Here is a 16,387-nt window from a genome sequence, read left to right as displayed (position 1 = left end):
AAACGTACAAATTTACAATTGTAAGATGTAATATACAATCCAATGTCTATAGCTAACACTGCTGCATAATATAGGGGAAAGTTAAAAGAGTCAGTTCTCATCACAATAATTTTTTTCCCCTTCCCTTTCTTTCTTTTTTTTTTATTGTTCCTATATGAGAAGATAGATATTAGCTGACCTATGGTGATGATCACTTTACAATATATGTAAATCAAACTATCATGCTGTAAGGTTTAAATTTATATAGTGATGCATATCAATTAACTTTCAATAAAACTGGAAAAATAAGTTACATGAGATTACATTTGTGGTTTATATTATATATTTCTATTTATTGCTACTCTAAGAAGTGTTTTCTGTCTAACACATTAGTAAAAGTTAAATAGCTTATGGGAACACTGAATCAAAAATCTCAGGCTTTCAGAAAGCAGTCAGCAACAGCCTTCAGTGGTTTGGGTTCCTCTAGTTCCAATTACATAAATACTTGGGATATATTTTGAGCTGAAACTTAAAGTAAAAAAACATGTCCTGTGAAACTGAATCTGACAGCTCATGGTTCTTTAGAGTTCCTTCTCTACTCATAGAGTAATTAGGATTTCTTTAAGAAAATCAGACAGCCATCTATCTAACATGAGATATCAAGCTGAAACATGAGACTGCTCTCTCACCTTCTTTGTCTTCCCATTTCACCGGCTTGACACATGCCTGCAATATGTACCACAGACACCCTCTTACTGGTCCTCTAGCCTGAAACCTGGGGCTTTGATTTCCTTCCCACCACTGTATCTGCAGTACCAAGCAGTGGGGAGAACAGAGGGAAGAAAAAAGGGATGTGAATTTATGACAAGTTTTGGGACCACAGGACTGGAAAAGGTCAGTTTTCATTCCAATCCCAAAGAAAGGCAACACCAAAGAATGTTCAAACTACCATACAATTGCACTCATCTCACACATTAGCAGAGCAATGCTCAAAATTCTCCAAGCTAGGCTCCAACATTACATGAACTGAGAACTACCAGATTTTCCAGCTGGATTTAAAAAAGGCAGAGGAACCAGAGATCAAATTGCCAACATCTGTTGGATCATACAAAAAGCAAGAGAATTCCAGAAAAACATCTACTCTGCCTTATTGACTACGCCAAAGCCTTTGACTGTGTGGATCACAACAAACTGGAAAATTCTTAAAGAGATGGGAATACCAGATCACCTTACCTGCCTCCTGAGAAACCTGTATGCAGGTCAATAAGCAACAGTTGGAACCAGACATGGAACGATGGACTGGTTCCAAACTGGGAAAAGAGTATGTCAAGGGTGTACACTATCACCTTGCTTTATTTAATTTACATCCAGAGTACATCATGCAAAATGCCAGGCTGGATGAAGCACAAGCTGGAATCAAGATTGCTGGGAAAAATATCAACAACCTCAGATATGCAGATGACATCGACCCTAATGGCAGAAAGCGAAGAACTAAAGAGCCTCTTGATGAAAGTGAAAGAGAAGATTGAAAAACCTGGCTAAAAACTCAATATTCAAAAAACTAAGATCATGGCATCTGGTCCCATCATTTTATGGCAAATAGATGGGGAAACAATGGAAACAGTGAGAAACTTTATTTTCCTGGGCTCCAAAATTACTGTGGATGGGGACTGCAGCCATGAAATTAAAAGATGCCTGTTCCTTGGAAGAAAAGCTATGATAACCCTAGACAGCATATTAAAAAGCAGAGACATTACTTTGCTGACAAAGGTCCATCTAGTCAAAGCTATGGCTTGTCCAGTACTCATGTATGGATATGAGAGTTGGACTATGAAGAAAGCTGAGCACCAAAGAATTGATGCTTTTGAACTGTGGTGTTAGAAAAGACTCTTGAGGGTCCCTTGGACTTCAAGGAGATCAAACTAGTCAATCCTAAAAGAAATCAATCCTGAATATTCATTGGAAGGACTGATGCTGAAGCTCCAATACTTTGGCTACCTGATGTGAAGAACTGATTCACTGGAAAAGACAGTGTTACTGGAAAAGACTGAACGCAGGAGGAGAAGGGGACGACAGAGGATGAGATGGTTGGATGGCATCACCGACTTGATGGACATGAGTTGAGCAAGCTCTGGGAGTTGGTGATGCACTGGAAAGCCTGGCATGCTGCAGTCCATGGGATCACAAAGAGTTGGACATAACTGAGTGACTAAACTGGGGACCACGGTTCCTTGGTCAGAGATAAGATCCCCTCTCTCAGAGATTTAGACACCTGCCTACTGCCTCCATCTTTACCAACACTCGGGAATTGCCTGGGTTGGAACAGAGAATAGGAAAACATGAGGCAAAAAAAAAAAAAAAAAAAAAAAAATCAAGGTATTTCCTCCATTTCTAACTCACAGAAGTCCTCATTCTAGGTGTCAGATCTGAAAGAGAAGACTTTTCTGAAAATTTTTCTGTCCATATCTGATGCATTCTTCAGGATGTAAATTTGCTTTTGATCTGAGCCGAGTAATACTGAAGAGAGGGAAGAAAAGCAACAACACTGTTGGCTTGGTGAGCTTTGGAATTCTGGACACTTTCCCTAATCTACGTGCTAGTCCCTCGTTTTCAGCATCCTCAGCACACATACATTCTGCCAGGTTTATAGGTGCATTTAATGGAGACAGGGTGGAGGGTATTCAGTCCATCTTTCCTGGAAATAGAATGAGTATCCAATTTTAAGACATTTTTTTTAAAGACAAAAATTCTAATCTCAGTCAAGTCCCCGAACTTCAAATATGTGTTAGGTGGGAGATAGAGGACTCAGGTATTAATCATTTGAAGGATAGGTCTAACCACAGAATCAGAAGTTCGCCGTATTCTCCTGAGGAGTAATAGCTAGACTTGTCATGAGAATGACAGTGCCATGTTATTTGAAAACATCTTGAGTTTTACACATTTATACTTAAAGTAAATCTAAAATAAGTCTGTTGTTTAGACAAGATGCATTATGGCTAAGGCTAATTAGGTGGGAGTATAGTAGACTTAAATAAACAAAACAAAATTCCCTCATTCTTGATTAAGTATGTTTTTTCCAGAGCAGAAGTATCTGTTATCATCTGAATAGAATGCAAAAGGTAAATTTTTATCCTGACATTTAATCTAACTTGGTGTATATTGAAGATTGGGAGTGGGGGGTGAGTAGATTCTGCGCTATCATCTAACCTTGGCCACCCCTCACTTGTATATCTTGAACATCAGAATTCTGCCTTTTCAGTCCAAATCTTAGACCAAAACCCTTTTTTTCATAACTAAGGACTATGTGTTCTACTTTCTGTAAAAACATTTTGTTTGTAGATTTGTATTTTAAAGGAGGACTACTTTCTAAGTAACAGCTTGGAAGCTACAGGTATATGACCTCAAAAATGCTAGTTATGATCCTGACTTTTGACCAAGTTTTCAAAGAGGAATATGTTGGCGACAATGTAAAGCCCAACCAGCACTGGTTTAAACACTCAAGAGTTTGTCCATGTCACAGCAATAATATACCTAGGGCTCAATATACTCTCCTACAGTATAAAAGAAACATAAATAATCTTCTTATACTTCATTCCCCCATTGTTGGACATTTTTTTGTTTCCAGTTAAGTTATTCTATCAGAAACATGTGAAAAGATGCTTAATATCATAACAAAGCAACTTCATATCTGTATCTTTACTAGTGTTTTTATTTCCAAGGATAGATTCCCAGAGGTGAGGTTGCTGAGTCTCAGGATGTGAGCCTTTTACATTTTAATGCTTGCAAGTTTCCAAAATAATTTTGATAATCCAGATTCTCACCAACAGTATAGAATGCCGCTTTCCTCACATTCTCACCATTACCAGATGTTACCAGTATTTTAACTTATAATAGTGGATAGACAGAGAAGGGGGCAGCAGAGGATGAGTTGGTTAGACAGCATCACCAACTCAATGGACATGAATTTGCGCAAACTCTGGGATACAGTAGAGGATAGAAGAGCCTGGCATTTTACAGTCCATGGGGTCACAAAGAGTCAGACATGACTTAGCAACTGAACAACAGGAAGTAAGACAATGAATGATTTACTTTTTATCATTATCTAGTTTCATTTCTTAGAGCATTATTGATGTTGAGCATCTTTTTACATGCTTATTGGCAGTTTGTCTCTCTTCTGTGAATAGTCTAGTATTTATATTTATTTGTCTCTCTTATCAATATAAAGGAGTATAATAACCCTTTTGTTGTCATATAAATTGCAAGTATTTTCCCTCTAGTTCATTGTTTGTCCTTTAAATTGGCCAATGATGTCTGGAAAACTCATACTCACCTACAAAACAGCTCATATATCACTTTCTCTGTCAAGCTTCCCCTGGTTTTCCTGGAAGAATTAGTCACTCCTTCCACAATATACCCATAATATTTTGCGCACATCCCTGTGTGCTGAGTTATAACTAAAGACTTTTTCCTCCTGATCAAGAAAGAGTATCAAATTCAAGTCAAAGAGACTAGCATTATACCAGCTATCTTTGAATCTGCTTTTGTTTTTCTAAGAGTAGATCATTCACCAACTTCAAAGTTTTCTTTTTATCTATCATTAGTAGTATCATACCATCTTTCATTTTAGAGAATCCTAGCTCTCCTTCTCAACTGTCTCCCCATGAAAACTCTTCTCTTCTTCTGCCTGTCTGTTTCCATTCATGAGGGTTGCCTTCAGAATCCTGAGAGGATGCCAGCTGTTGCCCTCTGTTCCAGTTGTCTATTGCTGTGTGACAAACCACTGCACATTCTGAAGACCTAAAACGACATTATTTATTTTGCTCACAATTAATTCTCAGGCTGGGCTAAGTGGGTAATACTTGTGCCCACTCTGTAGAGGTCAGGTTGGAAGTCCAGCCAGGTCTGGAGAACCAATTTCCAGATGCCTCGCTCACACAACTGGCCAGCCAGAGCTGCTGCTGGGACACTCAGTTCGTCTCCACATGGGCCCCTCTGTAATGTTCCTCGACTTACTCAATAGGTTAGGTTCCAGGAGTGACTATTTGGCATTACTATTTGGAATTTATTTAGGAAGTAAAAGTAAAAGTCTCTTGAGACTGGACTGGAAACTGGCACCGCATCATCATCTATGCTATATTTATTTGCTCAAAGCAGTCAGAGTCTGCCCGGTTTTAAGGGAATGAACTTAGACCCCACTTCTCAATGGGAGGAGTGCCAAAGACATCATGGTCACCTTTAATCTACTATATCTTGCCAAATATTGGGTCCTTCCAGGGTTGTCAAATCAGTATTTGCTATAACCGAGCCCTTCTCTGTTCCCTTCAGAAGTGTGGAAAAAGCTTCAATTCCTTCTGACTCTGTGTCACTTGGTGTCCCAGCCACAGAGAAATATGATGACTGTTTCATATGTCCCATGGACCCTTCAGCTTCTCCCAAGGAGCCCAACCTTGACTGCTAAACCAAGACACGGGCAAGATAGAGGGTATCTTTGCCAATTTTTTTTACTCTTCAGTCTCTGTGCTGACAAAAATGTCTCCTTATAGAACTCCTTCCCCTCTAGTAAATTAACTCAAATCAACACTTCATTAAGTATGGACATATTCTATAGACAAACCAGTATGGGCTGCTTAGCCCAAATCTTAATGTGCCTTTACTTCATGTCTGAGAAGCCTATTGGCATAGACTCTTTAGCCTCTTAAGCCAACTTATCTCATAAAAACAATATTTTATAAGATTGCCTATGGCACTTTCAAAATCAAAGAATGCTATTTCTATTCTATTCTATTTCTATTCTAAAGAAATTCTACTTCACCCCACAGCTCCATACTGTGCACTGGAATTGAATGTCTGGGAAAAGAAATACCCTGTACACTACTAGGAAAGTGCTATGTCAGCCAGGGAGAGTCACTAGAACGTTTTGCTGTTTCTTAGTTGTGAGAATAATATTTTTGTTTTTTAAATGGAAAAGCCCTCTATTCTCAAAAGCCTAAAAGAGAAATCATACCGCCCACTAGTTGCCACTCCCCCAAGAACCCTGCACTGGGTCCGTATTGCTTCCATGACCTTTGTAAAAATGATCAGCAAACTATGACAGGTACTTTACATGCAGAGAACACTACAACACAGATTCCTTTAAACCACAGATAGGTTAAGTGCCGGAATTTGGAAGGTGACAATTAATTTCACCTCTCTCCCCTCAAGATTCCAAATCAATTGAGAAACAGACATCTGAATCCAAGCATATGGATCAAAATATCTGCTGTTGTTACTGGCAAAGCTGGACTGGAGGACAGGTTTGATTTGACTTTCTACTATTTTCTTTAAAACCTAGTCCTTGGGACCTGCCTCTGTAGAGAACTGGGTCTGAAGTATAGACATGTATTTGGCTGCTCTGTGTAGGCCAGACTGTGGCCTGTTCTGCCATGCAGGGACATCTGGCCAAATCAGCAGAGGCAGAAAGAGTAGAGAACCTGCAGCCACAGGCAGTCATGGTCTGCAGAGAGAGCCCTTGAGGCTGGCTTCCCCATGCTGGACACTTGCCCTAGTCTCACCAACTGTTAACACAGTACCCCTCACTCCTATAGGAAGAGGAGACATGGCCAAAAGCATTTTTCCAACATTTCTGAGAGAGAAGAATTTCCTAACTTGTGGGTCTTACAGGAAAACAGAAAGGAGAGAAAACAAGTCTCCTATATGAAGTAAACATTTAGGGTAAATCATTGCTATAACACAGATCTTGTAAAATATGTTATTCTTCTTCCAACCCTGTCCTAAAGCATTCTATCACATTCACAACACACATCCTATAAATTTTTTTCAACATGTAAATATATATAATTCAAGTCACACAGTCTTACTTTATTAAAATATATGATTAAAGACCATCATGAACAAAGTTAAATGATAATCTACAGAATGGGAGAAAATATCTGCAAATCCTATAATGAGAATTTTATAGGAATTTATATCCAGAATATGCAAAGAATTCTTATAACTCAATAACAAAAATCAAACACCCCAATTAAAAAGTGGGCAAAGACATTTCTCCAAAGAAGGTATACGACTGTTCAGTAAGCACATGAAAAGATGTTTAACATCATCAGTCATTAGAGAAATACAAATCAAAACAACCCTGAGATACTGCTTCATCAAATAGGATGATTATAATTAAACACACTCAAATACACACACAGAAAATAACAAGTTTAGCAATGATGTGAAGAAACTGGAACACACTGCACATTGCTGGTGGGAATGTAATATGGCACAGCCACTGTGAAAAACATTTGGTGTTTTCTCAAAGAGTTAGCATAGAAAAGCCCAACGACCAAGCAATTCCACTCCAAAAGAATTGAAAGCAGGTATTCAAACAGATACCTGTATACCACTGTTCACTGTAGGATTATTTACAATATCTGAAAAGTGTAAATAACCCAAGTGTCCATAGTCAGATGAATCAATAAATAAAATGTGGCATATCCATATATTTAAATATTATTCATTCATAAAAAGGAATGAAATTCTGATACCTGCTACATGAATGAATCTTGAAAACATATGGTAAGTGAAATAAGCCAGACACAAAGGGATAAACATTATATGATTCTATTTACATGAAATACCTAAAATAGACAAATTCTTAAGGGCAGAAAGTAGATTAGAGAGATTAACCAGGGAAGGGAGTGGGAATCTTTGCTTAATAGGTACAGAGTTTCTGTTTGGGGTGATGAAAACTTGGGTAGGAAGTTGATAGCTGTAATGCACAACACTGTGAACACAATTAATGCCACTGAATTGTATTTAAATATAGTTGACAGATGAATGGATAAAGCTGTGGTGTACATACCCAGTGAATATTACTTAGCCATTAAAAAGAACAAAATTGGGTCATTTGTGGAGACATGGATGGACATGGATGTCTTACACAGTGAAGTCAGTCAGAAAGAGAAAAACAAAGAGCATATGTTAACGCATATATGTGGAATCTAGAAAAATGGTCCAGATGAACCTATTTGCAGGGCAGGAAAAGAGACACAGACATAGGGAACAAATGGGTGGATGTGGTGGGAGGAAGTGGGAAGTGGGATGAATAGGGAGATTGGGACTGACATATATACGGTACCATGTAGTAAAATAGCTAGCTAGTGAGAACCTGTTGCATGGCACAGGGATCTCAGCTCTGCATTTTCTGATGACCTAGATTGGTGGGATGGGGGTGGGGACAGTGGGAGGGAGGTCCAGAGGGAAGGGAGATATGTATACTTATAGCCGATTCACTCTTTTGTACAGCAGAAAACAACATAATATTGTAAAGCAACTATACCCCAATAAAAAAATAATAAATAAATGCATGCAGTACTTATTACCTTTTGTCTTCTAATTAGAATAGTGTTATTGTCTTATTTCTTTTACTAAACTATTAGTTTTTTAATGTCTTTATATTTCATTTTCTCTTTTTATCCATGCTAAATACATCATAGGTCCTTGATGAGTGATAAATTTTAAAAAATGAAAAAGACGGTTGAAATTGCAAATTTACCACAAAAATTTTTTAAATGATTCATTCACACTAAATATGAATTTACATATTTTATAGCAGTTTACAGGAGAAAAATCACACTATTCCTTATTTAAGAAATAAGTTTTAGTAGGACTACTACTACTAATATATTTTGACTATTCATTTTTAACTAAGTAAAGACAAATAGGACAAAAATAAACATTCACTGGGTCAGAAATGAAATTGGAATCAGGAAGTCAATAGTTTTATGAGTCAAGTTAGAAAACTTGAACTTTTTCATGTTTTATATTTTAAAGGGTCATTCTTCACTGAATGCTAATATTATATATTAAAAACAAATACAGGAGCCAGGGTCCAGAGGTTTTCTTGGCTCTTGTAGTTGGGCTTTCCTGGTGGCTCAGATGGTAAAGAATCCACTTGCCAATGCAGGAGACGTGGGTTCAATCCCTGGGTCAGAAGATGCCCTGGAGAAAGAAATGGCAACCCACTCCAGTGTTCTTCCCTGGGAAATACCACCGACAGAGGAGCCTAGTGGGCTACAGTCCATGGGGTCACAAAAGACTTAGTCGTGACTTAGCGACTAAACAACACCACAGTTGTGATTCCTTTGCACAATAGCAATGCAGTTAGCAGTAAGTCAGATGATAAGGGGCAGAATGTTTCAGAAACATTCCTCAGGCATTTCTGACCCTTCTTTCCTCCTTGAGCCACCTGAGGATGTGGTGCTGACAGGGGCCACAGACAGATCTTTGTTACCTGCTTACACTTTGCTCTTCCCTTTCCTGAATTCCTTCTTTCTCATTAAAATAATAATCGAGTGTGGGTTGAGAATCTAGACGCCTTTAGGGAATGAATATTTTCTCCACATGTTTATGTTTTCCCCCACTGAAACTAGGGAAATATTTCTCTTTGGACACTCCATAGAAATGGTTAAGTACTCTGTTGAAAGGAAAATAAGGTCTCTGGGGCATAGACATTACCAACATTAGAAACACTCTAACAAATTCTGTGTCACCAGAATTTTTCCCTTTAGTCTAAATTATTGGAATTTGAGATAATTTTAATGGAAGGCAGAAAATAGCTTCCCTATAAAATTAAATACCCAAATTTCTCTGATATATTAATTATCAACAGAATAATTAACTACTTTTCTTTTCAAGGCAGCAAGCACTTCTGTAAATCATTGCATTTCCCCCCCAGATTTCCTTTTTAGATGTTTGAAGGTATCAATTACTATCACAATTTTTCAAATAAAGAACCTGAGACCAGAAAGGCTAACTACTTTGTCCAAAGCAGAGTGGACTCAGCACAGAACTCCTACACCCTCCCAATACTCCTAATAGTACATTCTTCTTTATAATTAGAACAAATCTCAGGGCCCTGTGCATAGGGAAAACACTGGAGTGAACATTAAATATTAAATATTATTGGCTTATTGAACTGCTAATGTTCCTATCATTCAAAGAGCTTATATTAAAAATAACTCGGTACAACAATTTCCTGCTACAGGTTAAGATTGTATCTACCCTAACAACATAATAACTGGTAAATCAAGTTATTCCAGCCATTTACAATATGGAATTCACGTTGCTCTTATTTAAAAAAGTCTTTTGTCAGCAAATATGAAACAGACTTAAGATTCCTTGGTTTTTTTTTAACCAAGATGATGCTACTACTAAAAATTTCTTGGGGGTAAGTGGCTGGTTTGTTGGGTTAGGAGAGGCTACGGGAAATGGATACTAAGAGGTCATGGCTAGAGATCTGCAGGAAGTCAAAAGGTCTTTGTACTTAAGACCTCATGTTCTTAGACCCACAGGCAGAGAGGAAGAATGGTTCCACTATTCCACTGCACATCAAGACAAGATCCACAATAGATACAAACCTTTGATTCATCCTTTCCCAATCATCTTTACAGATAAAAGTCTAAGGTCCAGAAGACTGGCATTAAAGGACAAGACTTTACAACTGAGAATCACAAGCACCTTCTATGCATGAATCCCATTAATAGAAAACCCTCTTCCAGCTGTGCTCCTGTGTAGATTCAGGTGTGCACATTTGAGCACAATTGTTAAGGAGAGACGAACTGCTCTGCTTAAGAAAGAATTCTCCCTGGAATTGTAGGTCTGGATAGGAATAGGGCTGGGAGGAAAGAGGTAGCCCGAGAAACCCAGGCTGCTGTGAGCTTCCCCACCACGCACAGCCCATCACTGGACCTGAAAGGGCTGGCTGGGCATGGACGGTTAGCAGGACCTGGGGAAGACATACAGCTTCTGGGTTGACTTCAGAAACAGTTGGCAGGAAAGTATGAAGGGGCTGGGGACACAGGAGACCTTGAGAAAGTAAACCTCTGTGGACGAGCAAGAATTGTAGGGAAGTGTTGCATTTCCACAAGTCATAAAATTGAGCTTTTTCTGTAGCAGCAAAACCTTGAATTGTTAGCCAAACTAAACTAGCTATTGGCATGTGTGTGCATGCTTAGTCGCTCAGTCATGTTCGACTCTGCAACCGTAGGGACTGCAGCCCACCAGGCTCCACTGTCCATGGGGTTCTCCAGGCAAGAATACTGGAGTGGGTAGCCATTACCTTCTCCAGGAGATCTTCCCAACCCAGGGATCGAACCAAAGTTTCCTGCATTACAGGCAGATTCTTTACCATCTGAGACACCAGGGAAGCAAAATTAGTCTTTTGATCCCTGGTTCAATGACTGCTTACATCAGCATGTGTTTTTTAAGATATACGAAGGACTTCCTGGTCACCAGGGATTTCTACCTTGAAAGACAAGGAGCTATCTACACAGGAGAATAAATTCTGGACTCTAATACCCTCCTGCTCCAGTACTAATTCTTTAACTTCTCAGTCTGATTTATCCTTTACTTTTACTACTGCTGCTGGTACTTGTCAGATGCCTATCAGCTCTGCCTCTAAATCTAGAAAGCAAGTGTAAATTCCAGCCTAGACGTTCAAAGAAGCAAGTAACATTAAAGTGCTAATGACACAGAATACCTAGTCATTGTAGACTTCTGAATCCAGCCTCTTTGATTTTAGGAATGACACTCATTTGCCTACGAGGGTTATCACTCACAGGGTTCACTGCTGCACTGGGTTCCATTCTCAGAAGGAGAAACTACTTGGGGTTTAATGTTTTACCTATTACTGTCTTGAAGTTCTTAACAATTTTACCTTTGACTGTGTGTTCTGCAAGTTAAGTTCAATGGCAACAGAGGAAGTGTTGAGGGATGGGAGCCTCACTCACCATGTGGTCCATCCCTCCGGGGAGAGAAACTCTTTGTTATCCTGTCTGCTCCCCTGCCCCTGCTCCATGACCTCTGCTCTCTGCCCTGGCAGGTGTCAGGGCACAGCTCAGAAAGGTTGGGGAGGTCCACACCCTGTACACTGAGCTGGGGCTGAGGCCCCGGGTCTGTGAAGGGCTGGAGAAGGAAATGGCAACCCACTCCAGTGTTCTTGCCTGGAGAATCCCAGGGACGGTGGAGCCTGGTGGGCTGCCGTCTCTGGGGTCACAGAGTCAGACACGACTGAAGCGACTTAGCAGCAGCAGCAGCAGAACTGACCCCAACGTATTCCCCTGCCTGAAGGAGCCAGACATTAAATAACAGATTTTTAAAACACTGTGACAGGCCAAGAAAAAGCTTCTTTCTGCTTTTCACTCTGTGCTGGACCCCACAAACTATATTCCTGTCTCTGATTAGATATCTTATCTGGCAATCTCAAACCAATATTGTTTTTAGGCTCTTAACTAAATAGTCACAACCTATATGCAATAATAACTCTTCATTAAAACTATTCTTTGGTTTCAAGAACTCTTAATAATAAATATAAAATCAGATCTCTTCAATAGTTCAAGAGGGAAAAACCCTCTAAATTATTTTTGCCAGCAGGTATCATTAACAATAGAAGTTTGGATCTGTTGTTGTGGCTTGACAGTACATTGCATGAAATGGAAATGATGGAATTTTTTTCATGGAGGCAGCCAGGAAAAAAGAAAGTACTTATTTATCCACAGTGAAAATATTATCACTACATATTTTCTATCACATTAGGGATAGTTTTAAACAAAAAATCTTGTTACTTTTCTCCAATGTTGGTGTTTGCTCAACTATAGTGTTTTTCCATTATCTATCTGGCATGAAGTTAAAATAGCCATAGGTCAGTGACATAAGGGAGAATCAAGGGGAAGTGTAAGAAATAGCTTTTAATTTCTTCTTAATTTTGTATCTGCTTCATATCCTAATATCTTACCTTGAGTTTGGCCAAAAGAAGTTCATGATCATGAAGAAGTTTTTTGGTTTCATCTTGATTGCTTCCAATTTCTAGAAGATTGGGCTGTGATTCAGCCAACTGAAGCTGTACCCATTTGCCACACTAAAAATAAAAATGAAATAAAATGCACTTTTAGTTCCCCTTACTCCTTCCCTTTCACCCTTCTCCTTTTCCTTTCCTTTTTTTTTTTTTTTTCAGAGCTTCCAGTTACATTGTGAAGAGTTTAACCTTTCTGTAGAGATAGGTCTTACTTAAATTAGAACAGAACAGTTCTAACATAAATCCATGCCCTGGCTTTTCTTTTTTTCATTCATAGGATAAATTCTTTTCTCTTAGCATATTAGATTTAAATTAAAAGTTACCAAATGAGGAACATTTACAATAGGTTATATATTATTGAATAGTAAAAAATTATAGAATAACACACAAGTTTACATTCTCTTGCTCAAAAAAAATTCTATAAAAATAGTGATTTGAGCAAGTAAGGTGTGAACTTCACCAAACGGAAAAGGTTTCATAAATGTAATTTATGCTGATTAGTGTCTTTAACCTTGCTGAATCAATCAGAAAGAATAAAGAGCAGAGGAAGCAAGTGATTCTTAGTTTATTTCAAAGTTAAAACATAATATTTTTCAAATTTTATTGTTGAATATTCACTAAAGCATGTACAAAAATATCAGTGAAGTTGGATGTGTGACAACTGCCATTTGAATGCACTCACCTTGTTTTCCACATGAAGGGCCCTTTCAGTGTCCTGCCCCAAGATGTAATTCATTATTGCATTTCCTAAGGAATTGCTTTTTTAAGAAGCAATATCGATTCAGCAAGAGGAAGAAGTAGCGGGCACATGCTCTTGGCTAAGTGAATTGCTGAGGAGAAATGAGAAAGCTACATGTCTATCCTAGACCATTAGTACCCTGAGACTGTTTAGAAACCAGAAGCCCACATAAATCAGACACAAGCACTTCTATTAAGACACACTTTCCATTTTGAACAGCTTGGAGTTTATTTCAAACAGCACAGCAGTGAACTTAGGGAGCTGAGGAGGCAGGATGGAGGGAACTTTCTTAAAAACAGTTTTAGTTAAGAGTTTCCAGTCTAATTTTAGTTTTTTTTTTTCTTACTGTCAATTTAGCCCTGATTCTTTTATCATTTATTCTATATGCATTCTTCCTCATCCTACTCAAATAAATGTTTCATATTTGAGGGAAAGAAAAGTGAATTAAAAAAAAAAAAACAGCAATTTTTCCTCTTTTTCCCTCACTGCTGATATTGCAGTTACTCAGAGCATCATAAAATGACATGCAAGTTATCAGTTTTGCTGCTTTTGCTTCTGGCTTTTTTCCACATCCATCCATTGCCTTTGAAAAGAATAGAGGTCAAGGGACTCAGCAGAGGCCCTGTTATTGTGAGACCAAGTCTCAAGAGCCCTGGGCAAGCGGCCTTGGTAGGAACACTTTGCATTCCGTGCTTTCAGTGCTTCTAGACTGAATCATTTTGTTCAGTGTCAAGTACTGCCTTCCTGTTTCGAATTTTCAAAATAATATAAAATTTTCGGCAATTAAGTGAAATTGAACAGGCTTTATTGCCCATGCTTCTTACAAAAGGCCAGAAAATTCATTCGGTTTAGCCTGGCGGGGTCTTGAAAGTAACAGGCTGGTGAGCACTGATTCCCTTCATTAAACCCTGAATTCTTGAGGTGGTGAGTTGTCTAAATCCAGGCAAAAGGCTTCAGGAATTTTCATAGGACATATTCATAGGGAATAAAATCATGCATACATTCTTGAACCTAAAGATGTGTGCTCATCTTTGCAAAGGGCAAACTGCTTGACATAAAACATACAGAAACCTTTAAGTCCCAAGTGGCTTCAGTTTCCTGTGGTTAAGGGCAAGTTAGACACATGCCCTTCGCATCTTCCCTGGTAGGGTCTTCATTCTCTCACCAGTGTGACAAGGATTTACTAGTGCCTTCACCATGTCAAAACCAGAGCTGCAGAGGGCAAGCGTCCCTGTCTCTTGTTAGGAGTTCCCTGTGCTCCGTCACGCTGAAAACAATGCCGCCCCTTATCTCTTGCCTCCTTCATCACATCCACTCTCAAAAATCACAGACATTTCACAGGTCCACTGGACTCTTAAGCCTAGCAATCACGAACCTGTGGTCACAAATGTTCTGTCTTTAAAAACCAAACTGAAAGTGTACAATAGGGTTTGTTATTGCTTTTCTGAAAAATCAAGCTGCTGTAGATGTTTTATGGCTAACTGAAAGAGAAACTCTAGCAACTAGCTGAAACTTAGAGGGTCCTCTCAGTTGCCAATTTAAAGAAGCATTACGATGTACTTGCTAGGTTATTTTCTATATGCTGTGTACTGCTGATTTTGTGGAATGTTTCTTAGGATTATCAGCAGAGCAAGAAGCCTACAGCCACAGAGAATAAAAGGAAGTTGTCTGCTTACCTTTATGACAGCTATAACGATTTTGGAGTCCCCAGCCTGCACAGCTACTGAACTAACTGTCGTTGTAGAAAACTCCACAGCAGGACTCTCTTGGCTGGACATGGTGCGTTACAACCAGAGTTTACACGTCGGACAGCCTCTGTGCAGATGTGTGGCTGCTTCTCATTTCAGAAGGCAACCACTGGGGTTACTTGGATTCATTCAGGGAAAGAGCTCCGCTCGTACTGATTACTCTGCCAAAAGGAAAGAACAGGAGGTTAAAAATAGACAACCTCATTGAGTTTATCATGAGAGAGAGAGGAAAGAACGGGAGAGAATCGCCACACCCCTAGTATGGTAATACTGAGCGCCTGTTATTTTGGCCATTATCTTAAACGCAGAGGGCAGCTTCTAGCTCTCTGCCTATCAGCTGATGTTTGATAGCAAATGGAAAAAGAATTACATCCTGACAACCCAAGATACTTTAGCCATTGAATCTATACAGTGATGGTGAACTTTGAAACCAGCCAGTCATTAACCTGGGTATCAATCTTTTCAAGATTTTTTTAAGTCTGTAAGTCTTCTTAAAAAAATCTTGAAAAGATTGATACCCAGGTTAATGACTGGCTGGTTTCAAAGTTCACCATCACTGTATAGATTCAAAGCAAACTCCAAAAGATGTACTTTAAAAACAAGTTCTGGTATTTATTCTGGGACTAAGCCACAAAATTGCTTGAAATACATTTTTGGATTAATCTGCTTTTCTAAAACTGCCTCTTGTCAAATGAAGTTTATGTGAAATGGCCACATTTTTCTCAGAGCCTCGAATTTCTTAGGGACTTTTAAAAATATTTCAATGAGCATTTATCAATAGATATCCAGCATGTCAGGATTTCTTTGCAACTATCTACTCCACTGAACAGTATTTTCAAGTTCAGATATCATGACTACTAGGAAGTAATACATTTTCCAATTACTTTTAATTGTAGCAGGGGCATGACCTGTATTTTTGATTAAAGGTTAACATAATGTATATTTTGCTACTTTTCTTTTAAAAAGAATAACATTGTACTTCAGATTTGGTTTTATTTCCAACCCTCCCCCATGCCACGCCTGGGGCAGGAAAATTATAGATGGCTTAAATCAGAGCCTAAGATCGACAGATTAATCCTATTG

The 16,387-nt window shown here is 38.7% G+C and overlaps 1 protein-coding gene across 11 annotated transcripts in view; it reads right to left on the bottom strand.

Moving 5' to 3' along the window:
• CCDC141 (coiled-coil domain containing 141) overlaps positions 1-15,550 on the bottom strand; it is a 213,691-nt gene extending 198,141 nt beyond the window's left edge. For 4 of the 11 annotated variants that reach the window (XM_044932914.2, XM_044932920.2, XM_044932926.2 and 1 more), the window contains exons 1-2: positions 15,233-15,550; positions 12,758-12,880 (exon numbers count right to left, since the gene is read on the bottom strand). In XM_044932914.2, the coding sequence (XP_044788849.2) occupies positions 12,758-12,880; positions 15,233-15,334 (225 nt within the window). In that variant the 5' untranslated portion in view covers positions 15,335-15,550. The remainder of the gene's footprint in view (positions 1-12,757; positions 12,881-15,232) is intronic. The other 7 variants (XM_044932936.2, XM_044932942.2, XM_044932931.2 and 4 more) reach the window with 3 other exon arrangements.
• Positions 15,551-16,387: the final 837 nt, after the last annotated feature.

The sequence above is a fragment of the Bubalus bubalis genome, chromosome 2 (assembly GCF_019923935.1).
Source record: "Bubalus bubalis isolate 160015118507 breed Murrah chromosome 2, NDDB_SH_1, whole genome shotgun sequence".
In the NCBI taxonomy this organism is placed as follows: Eukaryota; Metazoa; Chordata; class Mammalia; order Artiodactyla; family Bovidae; genus Bubalus; species Bubalus bubalis.
This window is presented reverse-complemented; position numbering and strand designations above follow the sequence as displayed.